This window comes from Macrotis lagotis, chromosome 7 (assembly GCF_037893015.1).
Source record: "Macrotis lagotis isolate mMagLag1 chromosome 7, bilby.v1.9.chrom.fasta, whole genome shotgun sequence".
In the NCBI taxonomy this organism is placed as follows: domain Eukaryota; kingdom Metazoa; phylum Chordata; class Mammalia; order Peramelemorphia; family Peramelidae; genus Macrotis; species Macrotis lagotis.
The window spans coordinates 220,538,467-220,554,129 of record NC_133664.1 but is presented as its reverse complement, the minus strand read 5'-3'; the positions used below and the strand labels follow the sequence as shown (position 1 = coordinate 220,554,129).

The window sequence follows — 15,663 nt, the reverse complement described above, 5'->3', positions numbered from 1 at the left end:
GGCTAGAGCCATCCTTTGTTTTTTGGGGGGGTTGGGGGGGGTCAGATTTCTCAGGAAATGCTTACTTCACATTGCCATCTTGGCTCCACCCTGCAAGAACATTTTTAAAAACATTGCTTTATTTTATTCCCAGTTACATATAATAACAATTTTTAATATTTTTTTTATTTTGAGTTTCAATTTTCTCTCTCCCACTTTCATGCCCCTTCTTCAGATAATAAGCAAACTGATGTAAGTTATACATATGACAGGAATATTTCTTTAAAATGAGCATGATCTAGCCATACCAGATCTCAAAATGTATTATAAAGTGATAATTATCGAAACAGTCTGCTACTGGCTAAGAGATGAAATGGTGGATCAGTAGAATAGATTAGGTACACAATACACAGCAGTAAAATGTTTGATAAACCCAAAGACCCAGGCTTTTGAGACAAGAATTCACAATTTGACAAAAACTGGGAAACAATATGGCAGAAACTAGGTATAGATCAACAATTTATACCATATAATCAAAATGAGTACATAAACATAAAGGGTAATATCATAAATTAGGAGAGCAAGGAATAGTTTACCTGTCAGTCCTATAGAGAAGGGAAGAATTAACGACCAAAAAGGAGAGCATTATGAGATATAAAATAGATAATTTTTATTATATTGAATTAGCATATTTTTACACAAAATCAATGGAACCAAGATTAAAAGGAAAGCAGAAAGCTGAGAAATAATTTTTGCAGCAAGTATCTGTGATAAAGGCCCCAATTCTCAAATATAAAAAGAACTGAGTCAAATTTTTAAGAATGCAAATCATTCCCCCATTAATAAATGGTCAAAATATTTGAATATGCAGTTTCAGATGAAGAAATCAAAGCCATCTATAGTCATAAAATAATATAAATTGCTATTGATTAGAGAAATGAAAATTAGAACAACTGAGTTACCTATCAGTTATGACAAAAAATGGAAACTTAATGTTGAAGGGGAGGTGGGAAAATTGAGACACTAATGCACTGTTGGAGAGGGGGGATTGTGAACTGAGCCAACCATTCTAGGGAACAATTTGAAACTATACTCAGAGGGCAATCAAATTGTAAAAACTTTGATTCAACAATACCACTATTAGGTCCATATTCCAAAGAGATTGAAAAAAAGGGGTGGGAGAAGACCTATTTATACAAAAATATTTATAACAACTCTTTGTGGTGGCAAAGAATTAGAAATTAGGGAATTACTGGACAAGTTATAGTAGATGATTGTAAAGGAATTCTGTGCTATAAGAAATGATGAGCAGGAAGATTTCAGAAAAAAACTATAAAGACTGACATGAACTGACATGCAAAGTGAAGTGAACAGAACCAGAAAAATATTGTACACAATACCAGCAATATTGCACAATGGTCAACTGCAAATGACTTAGCTCTTCTCAGCCATACAATGAGCCATGACAATTCAATGATGAAAATTGCTTTACACATCTAGGGAAAGAATTGATAGAATCTGAATGCCAATCAATGCTTATTATTATAAACTTCATTGTTTCATATTTTTGCCTATCTTCTTTCACAGAATCACTAATATGGAAATGTTTTGCATTATTGCACTCCCTTAAGGAGAAAGGATAAGTAGAAAGAGAATTTGGAACTCAAAAAAATCTCTAAAAAAAAAATGTTAAAAATTGTTTTTATATGTAGTTGGGAAAAATAAAATGTTATTTTTTTAAAATGAGCATGACATCATCATCATTATCATCATCAAAGAGCATTCATTATGTTCAAGCCTTCAAAGTGGAAACAAATTTTCCTGGTTCCATTTCTCATCATGGGCTCACAAGACTTTTTTGTCTTTATATGAAATCGGAATATTTGCACCACATGATAAAAATACAGATGACATATTTGCTCCCAAACACAAATTTTTAGTTAAATTGAGAATATTATCCAAAAAGTTTTTTGAGTTCTTTATTAAAGAATGATTAAATTAAAATTTTAAAAAAGAAAAAACTTCCAGACTGTCTAAATGAAGGCAGATGACGTACAACCACTCCAGGGGAAAAAAAATAAATTTTCACCATACCAAAAACTGTCAAGAAATCCAAAGGGAAACTGACAAATTCTTCCTGTGCCATTCAAACATTAGCTGGAGCTTGTACTGGTCTTTTAGCAACCAGAAAGCCATGTCAGCGTCTCCTGAACCAATTTCTGCTCAAGGGAAGTTTCAGTATACTTCAAGAGAAAAAGTAGTTCGGTTCACATGGTCCAGGATGAGAAACCTTAATATTGGTTCCTATTTTAACATGTTTTTCTTATTAATTTAGTGCAAAGCTCAGTGGTGTCAAGTATTGTCAAGCATCTTCTAAGTTTAGTGAGCTCACATAATTCTTGGTGCTTTACCCTGTGAATTAGGTCATTAGGTCATTCCTTTGGTTCAAGCCTCCCATTATAAATGACAAATACTCTTGAATGAGAGGGTTACATAACCTATTACCCAGCAAGATCAAAGTGTGCAGAATTTCTTCTATCCAGAAGGACAAAATATGAGGGGAGGGGGGTTGTGAAGATTCAAGAAAGGGTCAAGATGAACACTGGAAATTAGTACCAAGTTGGGCAGTGGGCGGAAAATCTCTACATATTTCACAATTTTACCTACAGTTAAGTCCTAACTTATTTTACCCTGGGTGTCCTTTTCATCATTAAAATCATCCCCCCCCAAAAAGATTTGAAGGGTGAGAAATAAAATTAAAATCAATCCCTGTTTTTCAACAATTACATTAAGGGTTGAGTAGGAAAGAACATTAAAACCAACAGCTTATCAACAGCTTCCCTCCTCTAGTCCTTACTCAATAATGACAACCAACTAATAATGTAAAAGAGCAAACTGAGTGTCTCAACTCACTTTTAGAGCTTTAATTTGGTTTGTTGGTAACCTTAAAATAATGACTGCTAGTCATTGTACCTGGAAACTTAAAGAGAATTCACATTTTCTACCACAGGTAACTTCAGATTTGGAAGGAATAGATTAGTGGAGTGCAGAAATTCTTTTTCTCTAATCTCCAACTCTTTTGTTAATTGAGCTTAGAGAAGACTATTATGATGGTGGAGAAATGTCTTTTGTGCTTTTAGTTATTTAGTAAATAAGTCTGTTTAGATTTCAAAGCCAAAACCTAGGCACCCACTGTTTGCCTGATGATAGATCATCTTAATTGCAGGCAAAAAAAAATCTTTTTTTTAATTTTACAAGGGTTAGCCTTAAAAATTCAAGTGCATAAGGTAATGATAGCCATCACAGTAACATTTGAGAATTTCATGGAAGACAAGAAGAGGAAAGATCATTAAACAAGCCACATTGTAACCATGTCTCAAGTCTTTATTTTAAGAACAGAATCTAGATTTATTTTTAAAAGAAAAAATAAATTTGTGATGGATGCTAGTGAGATTGCCACATCCCCATAGCTCTCAGGCTCCAACTGTCATGGCGTTTTCATGATAACACTTGGTATCAGAGGATGATTAGAGCTAGAAGAGAGCTTAGAGCTCATGTAGTAATTTTGTCCAAGGTCACACTTAGCTAGGTGATAGAACTGATCCTAGAATTCATGTCTCCATGCCACCATGCTGCTTGATAAGAAGGGAGGGGAGGGGAAGAGGAAAGAATATAACCTAGATAAATACCTGGGAGCTTTCAGGACTCTGATCTACTCTTCTGTTGTTGCTGAATCTTGCTCAGTGGGGTCTTACTCTTCACGATCACATTTGGGGTTTTCCTGCCAAAGATACTAGAATGGCTTGTCATTTCCTTCTCCAGTTCATTTTCACAGATGAGAAAAACATGGTTGTGACTTTCCCAAGGTCCCACAGTTAGTACTGTATGAGACTGGATTTGAACTCATAAAGGTGAATCTTCCTGATTCCAAACCCTCCACTCTATCCGCTGTGCTACCTAGCTGCATTCTATCCACTGTGCCACCTAGCTGCTTTGATCTGCTCTCCTAAAATTCCTTGTATGTAATTGGATCTTTCTTCTCAAATTATCCCATAACCTGTTCATAACCAGATGTCTAAAAAGGCTGCCTTCATTTGTTGCCTATACTTTCTCATCTCCCACTCACATCTCATTCCTTTGCAATCTGGTTTCCATCTCCCTACTAGTTAAATGAAACTGCTCTTTCTAAAGCCAGTGATGAGCTAAATTTGTAATCTTTTCTTGGTCTTCAAACTTCATAACTTCTCTGTAGTATTTGACATTGTCGAAAATCTCCTTCCTCTGTATACTTTCTTTTCCCTGAGTTTTTCAGTCAGTGTTGTCATGATTCTCTTACTAAACTGTCCCTTCTTTATTTCTTTGGAAGATTCATTCTCCATGTACCACCACCTATTCTTAGGTATACTCCCAGAGCTCTATTATGAGATCTCCTCTTTACTTTCTTTCTCTCTGTGATTTCATCAGTCACCAGGGTAGTAAAGCAGATGATTCCCATATCTACATATCCAGCCCTTATCTTTTTCCTAACCTAAGGTCTGCTTTAAGTTCTGAATTTCCCCTCTACTGGACATGTCCACCATAAGCATCACAAACTCAAAGTTCTGATTGCAAAACACTCCTCATTATCTTTTGTCCTAAACCCACTTCTCTTCCTAATTTCTTTATACTGTTGAAGGCACATTCTTGCAATCATTTGAACCTAAAATTTAGGGATTACCTTTGACTTCTTTCACAAATATACCTATATCCATTCAGTGCCAAGTTTTATCAATTCTATCTCCTCAAACTATCTTGCATCTACCCTCTTCTCTCTATACCACCCTAGTCCAGTACCTCATTCCCTCTGCAAAGACCATCAGTTTCCTAATTGATCTGCATGCATAGAGCCTCTCCTCTCCAATCCATTCTCCATGTAACTGATAAATTGATATGACCATGGCACTCTCTTGTTCAAGGATCTTCATTACCTCCACATTGCCCTTGATATAAAACACAAATTCCTCTGTTAGCCTATAAAGTTCTTCACAACCTGGTTCCAGCTTATCATCCCAAACCAGATTATTCCTTCTTATATATTCAATACTTGAGCCAAACTGTCATTTCCTGTACACAAGACTTTTTTCCTATTTCTATACCTTTACATAGACTATTCCACCTTACATTTTGAAGAACTTATAGATTTCTTTAGGACTCAATTAAAGAGCCATAGGATTATAGATTTATAGAGACTTTTCCTGACATGTCCAGTTGTTTGTGAACTCTTCCCAATCATTATGTATTTTGCAGATCTTATGTATGTACTTATCTATAAAATCTGTATTTATCTATTGTTTACCTCGAGTTAGAATGTAAGTTCATCAAGGACAGCAGTACTGTTATTTTTGAATTTGTATTCCCAATAACCAATCCAGTTTCTGATAAAATATCCTTGCTGATATATTTAAATGGATCTGATCCTTTCCCAATATGGATTTTTAACCACCCAAGTTTGGAACTTGAAAGCATTCATTGATGATTTGTTTTGACCATAATTTATCCATGTTCAAACTATCATTCTTTATACCATGAGTTTGCAGTTTATGTATTTGAGAGTGAATGATTTAGGAATATCTATTAAAAGTTTGGCCCTTTAAACAAAATCTTTTGTAGTAAATGACTCGAGTGCCATTTTTAGTTGTTCTACCTTCTTTCTCAATCCTTAATCATCTTTATAAAAAAAAGAAACAAATATATTCCTTAATTTCCATCACTCCTTTTCATGCATCTTTTTTTTTTGAGAAAACATATTTATTTCTAACACATTTTTAGAAATTTATTTCTGACTGGACTCAGATTTTGAGGTGGAGGCTCTCAGAGAAGACAGTCGACGTCTCTTAGCGATCTGTTCCTGACGTTTTTCTTTAGCCTCCTTCCTTCTCTTGGCCAAAAGCTTAGCATATTCTGCTGCTTCTTCCTTGTTCTTCTGAGTTCGTTGTTTCTTCAAAGCAATTGCGTCTACGTTTGTGCTGCAAAACACGGGGAGTCACGAGACGCTGAATTTTAGGAGCCTTGGTCCTTGGTTTCTTACCTTCCTTGTTGAGGGGTTTTCTCACTACATACTGGCGGAAATCATCTTCTTTGGATAGGTTGAAAAGTTTCCGGATTCTGCTAGCTCTTTTGGGCCCCAGGCGACGAGGAACCGTTAGTTGTAGCTGTCAGTCCTGGTATATCTTTCTCCCCTTTCTTCACGATAACCAAGTTGAGTACACTCAGATTAGCATCCACAATACAACCCCTAACAGATTTCCGTTTTCTTTCTCCAGTTCTTCTAGGGCGATAGCAAGAATGGCCCTTACTGAGCAGCCGGCGGACTCTTCCATGAGTCAAAACACATGGGCAAACCGTGTTTGTCATTTCCACCACTGATAGGGACCACATAACTCTTCCATTCTTCACCCAGAGCATCAGCAGAAACTTCAGTGGCCATCCATTTCTCATAAAAGGTACGAAGCTTTCCCTCATCATCGACTTCAATTAGTTTCTGAAAGCCAGTGGCTGGGAAGGAGATATTGAGCTTCATCTTTGCACAGCCGGGCCTCAGACCAGCCACAGGAAAGAGCTCACGCATCTTTTTTAAGACCAATTTGACTCCATGCCTCATTCTCCTCCATTTATATATATACATATATATATATATATATATGCATTTTTCTGCCTCTATGACTTTGCTTTCACCTAGAGTGCCATACACTCCCATCCCTAGAATTACCTGTCCAATTTCTTCAAGTATCAGTTTAAAAATGCCAATTTCTTTCCCTTAAAGAAGCCCCTGATCCTTCTAATTCAAATTAATGTTTTCTCTAAAACCCCTATAGTATTTTCTATAACTTATTATACTTTCATGACTTTGTTATGTTATTATTCTATTGACTATAAGCTCCATGATGGAAAGGACTGTATTATATTCATTTTTGATCTCCATTACCATCCCTCACTGCCCTCAGGACCTAGCACAGATAATTTAATAAATGTTGTAGGTGCATGAATTACTCAGACTTTTTTTATTCTCTGGTTTTATATAAGATTAATAGAGAAAAAAGGAAAGATAAGACTTGAACTTCGAGAAAAAAAATTGAATGTCAAGGAAGGAAAAGCAAAGACTTAAAAGTTATTAATATCTAAAAAAAATTCTCCAAGAGAATTTAGGAAGGTTTTTCATAATACTTTCTTCCCTTGGATTTTTTTCTGTCTCTCTTACTGATATTCTTCTGTCACATTTCCATGAAGATGTTGCCTACATTTTTACCTCTGGTCAAATAACAATGTGTGGAGTGTTTTGCAGACTTTAAAGTATTATCAAATTGTTAACCATTTCTATTCTATATTAAAGTTTATAAAACACTTTTCAAATATTACCTCATTTTTATCCTCATACTTGGCAGGTAGGTGCTACTATTATCCTCATTTTATAGTCAAGAAAAATGAGACAGGACAGGGTTTAAGCAAATTGCCCAGGGTTCTACAATTAGTAAGCATCTGAGGATGGATTTGAACCCAGGACTTCTAGTCTCCATGTCCAAAAAGCTATCCCCTGAACCACTTAGAATAATGATAATAGGTAGTGTTTAAAGATTTGCAAAATGTTTTACAAACTTATTACAAACGTATTACAAACTTATCCTTACAACAACACTGGTAGGTATGCATTATTAATTAGTATTAACTGTTATAGTTCCAGTCTCTGTCCTGAACATCAGAATCACATTTCCAATAGTATCCATCATACTTTCATCCAACATGTTTTCACTTGACATCTCAAATTCGGCATATGCAAAATTCAACTCACTTTCCAGGCCTAAAAATTGGCTCCTTCACCTGACCCTCCTGTTTTACCAATGGCAATACTACCTTCCCAATCATCCTAACTGGGAACCATCTTTTACTACACCTTTTCCCTCATCCATCCTTACATCCCACTTGTTTTGGGAAGCCCTAAAAGGTGAATAGCCCTCTAATATTTAATAATCCTTTCTTCCTTCTCTCTCTCTTTCGGTTACCTTTTACTTCTCTATCCATAAGGCCTTGTACATTATAGATACTTAATAAATATTTATTGATTAATTGATCATTAGGCAAGGACAGGCTTGCCTGAGGGTAGAATAATTTGCCATCTATAAAATATAATAGGAAGAATGAAAGGAAAAATCTCTGATTCTACCCTGCTAGAAATAAGTAATACTTTTTTTAAAAACCCGAAGCAATATAAAATGATATTCAGATTTGAGCAAGAGGATATACCCTCCAAATGCAGGAATTCCATCCCTGAGAGGAGATAACCTAGAGTAAAGGTTAGGGGAGGAATCCCTCTATCTGTTAGTTTCTTATTTTAACATTTTTTTCTTGCTGACTAGATGTGAAGTTCAGTAGCTTCAAGTGTTGTCAAGTACCCTGTGAAAAATCCCAAGGATTTCATCAGAGATACAAGAGATATATTTCTGAGTTGTCTCACTGCATAAATACTAGCATCTCTAGGATGTAAGTGAACAGTTGTATTGTTATTGTCACTTACTAAAATCTGTCATAGGATCACTCTTGGTAGGAATGACTCCATTATGAATTTTTAATGAACACACAAACTTCCTAAGTATGTAAATAACTTGAATATGTGAGTCTAATAATCAAATGTTTATGATCAGCTCATCTGGAAAACTTGATCAAATAATTTGCTTGTGCAAGATGCCCAGGTCTGTTTTTCTGGAAGGAAGAAGATGAAAGAAAGCACTTTACTGTATAAGGGTGGGTTGATGGCCTTACTCAATTCCACCCCCACTTCACATAGGTAATAAAATCATTGCCCGAGTTTAGACACTGAACTAATTGGGAAAGACTTTAAAAGCCATTTGATAAAATAAATATCATGCTAAACAAGAAATCTGTTCTGATATCTACTCTATTCTTCTATTAAACCCCCCTGGGTCCTGTATAGAAGCATCAAACTATCTGGGATGAGAGGTTTTCCAGAAACTGGAGCTAATATAGCTTACCAGAATACCATTGAAAAGAAATTAGCTTTATTGGTGGTAGGCAATGGGGAGAAGGGTGTAAGTTTCAAAGGGTTTGGAAAATTTTGTAGTTTCCACCATTGGTTGGACTTCCCATTGGAGTGTTGGTGGACTCCCTGGATCACCTGGTAACACTATTGTAACTAGAATCCAAGGACAGATGAATTCATATTCATCCTACTTAAAAGGATCTTCTTGAGCATCCCCTAAACTGGAAAAAAAAGATTACAGTAATCATGTGAGTTACCCCTTTGTCATGTGTTCCCTAAGCTTGAGCCCACTTTCCCCTGAACCCTGTGATTGTAAGAGATTTTCTACAGACTTTGAGTATTTTTTCAGGCCAACTGTTCTACCACCTTAGTAAACACTGCTTTCTAGTTTTTGCAAGGCAATGGGGTTAGGTTACTTGCCCAAGGCCACACAGCTAGGTAATTAAGTGTCTGAGGCCAGATTTGAACTCAGGTACTCCTGACTCCAAGGCCAGTGCTCTATCCACTGCACCACCTAGCCACCCCAAACACTGCTTTCTAAAAGTTGCCTAAGGGTGCCTGACTAAATTGATTCTCAACTTATAATTGGAGTAGGGGAAACAGAGCAGAGAACAACAGTGGGGATTTGAGACAATGACATTAAAGAATCATCCTTGACTCCCAGAGATACACCTAGAACCCTGAGGAGGAGATAGGAGATATAGCTAGACAAATTCTGGGGACCCACCTTTTCAATGGGAATGGGAATTGAGATAAGGGTACCTCAGATTTTACATGGGTTACAACTGTAATAAAGGTGAGGATGTCAAAATAATTCAAAGAATTTTTACAACTTGGACATACACTAGTCTGTTTTTGGCTGCTGTTTCTTTGATATAAACATCCTTTACCCATAGCCAGGGAAGTGGCACTTCCTTCACATCCCTTCTAGCATCAAATAAGAAATGTCAATAGTATTCCAAGGTTTTAATCACAATCACTCACAGCACCAAGATTGTCCAATGATAGAAAAGGGCCAGGAATAGATACCAGTAGGGAAGCAGACCATGGTTCCAATGCAGTGATCCTTTTATAGTTTCTTTATGTATCAGAGAATTAGTTTTCTCTGGAAGACCATGAGATGGAAAAGTATGAAGAGATGAAGAAGAATTGGGGAATGCATCTTGTGCTTTTCTATGGTAAATCTGGGACCAAGGTCCCCAGCCCTTTAGCAAATAAAATTACAAGAAGGAATCATAAATGCAAAAGAAGAAAATAACACTCAGTTCCAAAATTCATTAGTCTTACATTAGAGTCAGTGATAGGAAGAACAGGGAAAGCAAATAGGAAGATAATGACAGAACTTTCACTTTTCATACTCCCTCTGCCATATCTTTCTCATCTATTCTTTATCAAATTCCAAAAGGATTAGAAACATTGCATATATATATATATATATATATATATATATATATATATATATATCCCTTTGATCTGGGAATGTTTAGTAGAGGCTTCCTGAAAAATCAGGCCCACCAGCACAATTTCTTTGAGCTAGTGATAAATTTCTTGGTTCCTGTTTTCCCCTCCACACAAACTGAGGAGGGAATAGAAAGGAAGGGTCTAAATCCTTATAAGCAGTAGTCATTTTAAACTCCTCAGAGAAATGTATCTTGTGCATCCACCCACCACCTCAGAAGTACCTGTTGTGAATACATTTCAGCTTTCCAATGCTTATCACCTATATTCATATATCCTAGTTACTTTCTTATGCTAGGTCACCTTTCCAAAGAATGTGAGAACCAGGGCTTTAATTAGTCTATACATTATAAGTCAAAAAAAGGAAGGGAAAGGAGAGTTCATATAAAGTTCTCTCTCCTTTCCTGTTTCATTGGCAGCTAACTGTTGGAGGAAGGGAGTCTTAACCTTGCCTGGCTCCCTACATTCTCCTACCTCTACCCACCAAAATAACAACAAAATCCCTCAAAGTAACAGCTGTGAAAAACCAATAAACCCACCAAGCAAGGTAAGTCCTAGTTGTAACAAATCCCTTTTTTTTATCAATCAGCATAGATAGAAAACCAAGAATGCTGACCCAGAGAAATACTGATAGCATTGTTACCCACCCTTACCCCCAACCTATCCACTCTCATTCCTCAACCCCATCCTCTTGACCTCACTCCATTCTTGGCCCAAGCAGCAAAATCTTTTCGGATTCACTAAAAACTCCTGGAAAGGACATTGTCAAGGGGGCAGTCTCCCCTACTACTCCCCTGAGGAAAATTAACCCTACCTCAAATATCCACTCCTTCCCAAGAACCCAAGACAATTCATTCTAAGCTATAACCTAGTATAAAACACATTCTTGCCACAGGGAAAATAAGAGTTCTGGTAGCAAAGAGGGGAATAGTGGGAATGGTAGCTAATATTCCACAGATCCTGTTATCACTGGCACCAAACCAGCAGGACCTAGAGAAAAATTATCCTTTTTTTATGTGTGTGTTTTTAAGTAATATCAATACACAATACAAACCTAAATTCAAATCACAGAGGTAGTAATTCTAACTCACCCAAGAAAGGGTAGTTTGGTCCTTGAAATATTAAAAAACCACACTCAGAGCCAAAGAGGAGAGCAGAACTGGGAAGGGAAAGAAGAAAACATTTACCCTGCCTGAAAACATCTGGATGCCCCCAAGCACTCAGTTCACTCAGGGATATGTATAACCATGAGTTCGTAGAATCATAGGATTTAGAGTTGAAAGGGAATTTAGGGATCATAAAATCATCATTTAGAGCTGGAAGGTACCTTAAAGGCCATCTAGTCCAACCCCCTCATTTTACAGATGAGGAAACTGAGGCTTACAGCATTTAAGTATCTTGCCCAAGATCACACAGGTAGTAAGTAGCAGAACTGGGATTTGAACCCAGGTCCAAAGCATCCTTTTCACTGCATTACCAATCCCTTCAGGTATAGATTAGGAAACTGAGGCCTGAAGAGGCAAAGTGATTTGCCTAAGGTCACAAAGGTAGTAAGAGTGGAAAGTTGGGGGTGGGGGGGAAGAAGGGTGAGTTAAGCTCATTCTTTCTTGTCTTTTACCAGGATCAACTGGTTAGTGACAAATAGCACATATGCATACATATATACATTCATTCAATAGCATATACCTCAGTCATCACTTAAAAAAATCAAGAGCTGGAAGGGACTTTTGAGATCATCCACAGACCTAAAAGATTAAGTAGCTTGCCCAAGGTATAACAGATAGTAAATGGCAGTGCCAGGATTCATCAGTGTTCTTTGCACTATACAACTCTATCTCTACTTAAAAAAGTTTCATTAGGGAAAGGGAAGACAGAAATATGGTTGGATCCAATACCACAGCTTGGACATAGGTTATCACCAACCATAGCATGAAGAGCCTCATCCAGGGAGGACTGGCATTTCAGAGATCAAGACCAGGCACTGAGTTGGCCAAAGCTCAGCTTCTTCTACCTTCTGTTCCACCTTCTCCTAGAATGACTGTACATGTACATGGTTAGTGTGAGAAATCAGGTCTACTGGGGGAGCTGGAGAAGATGAGGAGCAAGAATAGGAATGTCTTCAGCTTGTTAGCTGTTCCCTTTGGAGTCTTGAGTCTGGAAAAGAAAAGATGAATTTGCAATGGATTAAAAGAACCCACTTTCCTCATCATCTACTGCTCCTCTCCCCCAAAAAACAAATCTTAACAGGAGAAAACTAAGATGGTAGTGGGAAAGTCAACCTCCACAGTCTTCCTTGTATAGCGGTTATCCCTTCCTAAGAAAAACCTAATCCAGATCTAGGTGAAGGAAAAGTAGAAAGAACAAATGGGAACATGGATGGAGAAGTACCAAGTATGAGAAGCCAAGGTAGGAGGGAGATACGAAAACATTCTTCTTCCTTAATTCTGAGAGGAAACAACCAGGGTATTGACGTAGCCATGGGGTCCCGTGTCATTCTCTGGGATGCAGTGGCCCAACTGAGACCCTCCCTGAGGTGTGGGCGGCGGTGGCGTTGGGGGCAGAGCTGGGGGCGGAGCTCCATAACCTCCTCGGCTCCTGTTAGGGGAACCCAGACTCGCTTGGCTCCAACAGCCCTCCAGGGCTTCCAGTCCCCGGCAGCCAAGGAAAAGGAGGTTCTTGAGCATGAAAACTGAGAGGGGCTGCTGGTACCTCACCACCAGAAGGCAGCGCAAGGCCAACAAAGGCACGTCCACCAGGCAGCCGGCCAGCAGTCTCAGGAGCCTGCTACAGCCCCCAGCCCCAGAGCCCCAGGAAGGGGCATTGGAGGGGGTGGCGGTGTTGAGTTCATAGAGCCAGAGCACTGGAGAAGTGAGGGTCAGGAAATAGACAGCGATGAGCAGATAGCGCAGGTGGGGAGGCAGCGGGACCCGGCCTTCCAGCATTAGCTCCACCAGGGTGAAGCTGTCCAGTAAGTCCAGGCAAGTGCCCAGGAAGCAGCCAGCCGCGCGGTGTTGCTGGGGCTGCAAGAGCAGGGGACCTGCGGACCCCAGAGGGGCTCCCGCCTCGCTGATGGCCCGTACCAACCCGTAGAGCAGGGGCGCAGACAGCGCCATGGTGAGACGAAAGCCCGTGGTCCCGAATGGCGCTCTGAGTTCAATGAGGTCCAGGATGGACGTGCCGAGTATCAGAATCACCTTGGGCGTGAAGGCGATGGAGTAGATCAGCCAGGCCAAGTAGGCAAAGGCAAATTCTCCGCCGGACCCGACAGGGTCCAGACCCTCTCCCGGGCCGCCCCCGGCCCCGCGGCCCCGCCCTTTGCCTCCAGCCCCGGCTCCCACGGCTGCGCCCGAGGGGGCGGGCAGGTGGAGGGGAGGGGGCGCCGAGTGGTGATGGTAGTGGCCGTGCGAGCCCGCCGCGCCTGCTCCTCTCCGGCCACGGCTGTTCTTCGCGAAAAAGATGGCCCAGCCCACCACGACCACCAGGTCTGTGGCAATCCAGGAGCACCAGTAGAGGTCGGTGACGGTGATGAGATACAGGTCCAGCAGCCCCCCTTGAGCCAGCAGCAGCACCACGGACAGCGCTTGGTAGCCCCACTTGCACTGGGAGGCAGGGGAGCAGCAGCCTCGCCGGGCCCTGGCGGGGGGCCTGGACGAGGGGCCGCAGCAGCAGCAGCAGCAGTAGCAGCCGGAGGAGCCGCTGCCCCCGCTGGGCCCACCGGTGCCCCCGGATGAACGCCCCCCCGGCCCTCCGATGGGACCCCCGACACCCCCACCGGAGAAATCCACTGCGGTCATACTACAAGAGGAGCTGGACGTGGGCACTGAGGAGGAGCCGGTGTGGCGGACCGGCTGGGCCGGGGTCTCCAGGGGGCCAGAAGCTGGGGCGCGCACCAGGGGTCTGCTGATACTGACGCTCTCCTCCTCTTCGTCTTCCCGCTCCACTCCGCTGCTGCTGCTAGGGGAGCAGCCCGAGCTGCCGCCCCCCCGGCCCGGCCTCCCTCCTCCTCCCCTGCTGGGGCTGGGGCTGGGGCTGGGGCTGCTGTCCTTAGAGCCCCTCCGGCAGCTGCGGTAGGAGCCCCCCCGAATCAAGAAAGGCTGTAGCTGGGAGGCGGTGGGGGGCAGTGGGAAGGAGCCGGAGGAAGAGGAGACTGGGCTGTGGTTTCGGAGCGCCGAGTGCATTGTCTTCCGAGGAAGTGCTTCTGGGGGGCTCCCCAGCTGCTCCTTCCTCGCCAACCCCTGGGGGTGGCGAGGTGGCTGTGGGAAGCCCCGGCCACCTTCTCCGCTTCCTCCCCCTCGCCTGCCGGGTCTTGCAACCGGATCAGGTGGCTAAGACATCCGAACTAGAGCTGCCGGACTGGCAAGCTGAGCCCGACAGTGGGAGAGAGTGGGGAGTGAGGAGACAGACGGTGATGGGCGGGGGTGATGGTGGAGGAGGTGTTTCGAAGAGAGAGCCCAGGAAGGGAGGGAGAAAAGGAGGAAGGGAAGAAGAAAGCTAGGCGGCAAGGAAACCAGGACTGGATTCAGCGAGAAAGGAAAATCACAAGGGAAGAAAGAGGATCGAAACAAATCTGGTTTGCTGGATTTGTCTTGGAGAAGAAAAAGGCCGTGAAGATGTGAACTGGACCAGCTGGCATGGAGACCCAAAACCCTTGGCAAACCTGGTGTGACTCTCTCTACTGGAAAGGAGGAAGGGAACAAACATTTTCTTAAGAACTACTGTGTGCTCCCAGTTTTACAAACATTATCTCATTCTTTCCTCACAACTCTGAGATAGATGCTAGAATCCCTATTTTACAGTTGAGGAACCTGAGGCAGTCAGAGCTTAAATTCGGAGAAGAAATTTTTTAAGAAATTTGGAAGAGGGCAGTTAGGCGGCACAGTGGATAGAGCAACAGCCCTATAGTTAGGAGGACCTGAGTTCAAGTTCAACCTCAGACACTTAATAATTGCCTGTGTGACCTTGGGCAAGTCACTTAACCCCATTGCCTTGCAAAAATCTCAAAACAATAACGACAATTAATTTGGAAGAAACTAAGAAAATATTGAACAGAAACCTCTAGGTTCAGATTCTACTTCTGGCTTCTGGGAGAAAGCTGCAGGAAAAGGAACAAGGGTAAAGGGAAATGACCTGAAAAGAAGGTAAAAAGGAAAGGGAGCAGTCAGTGGCCAACTAGATAAGACAAAGAAAACAAATTT

At 41.0% G+C, this 15,663-nt stretch overlaps 1 protein-coding gene and 1 pseudogene across 1 annotated transcript; both read right to left on the bottom strand.

Annotated features, from left to right (window-relative positions):
- Window positions 1–5,744: 5,744 nt before the first annotated feature.
- On the bottom strand, window positions 5,745–6,602 carry LOC141493513 (small ribosomal subunit protein eS6-like; annotated as a pseudogene).
- Window positions 6,603–10,506: 3,904 nt separating this feature from the next.
- TMEM121B (transmembrane protein 121B) lies at window positions 10,507–14,646 on the bottom strand. Its single transcript, XM_074195200.1, has one exon. It carries the CDS (start codon window positions 14,644–14,646, stop codon window positions 12,907–12,909), a length of 1,740 nt encoding a protein of 579 aa, XP_074051301.1. The 3' UTR covers window positions 10,507–12,906.
- Between the last annotated feature and the right edge of the window lie 1,017 nt (window positions 14,647–15,663).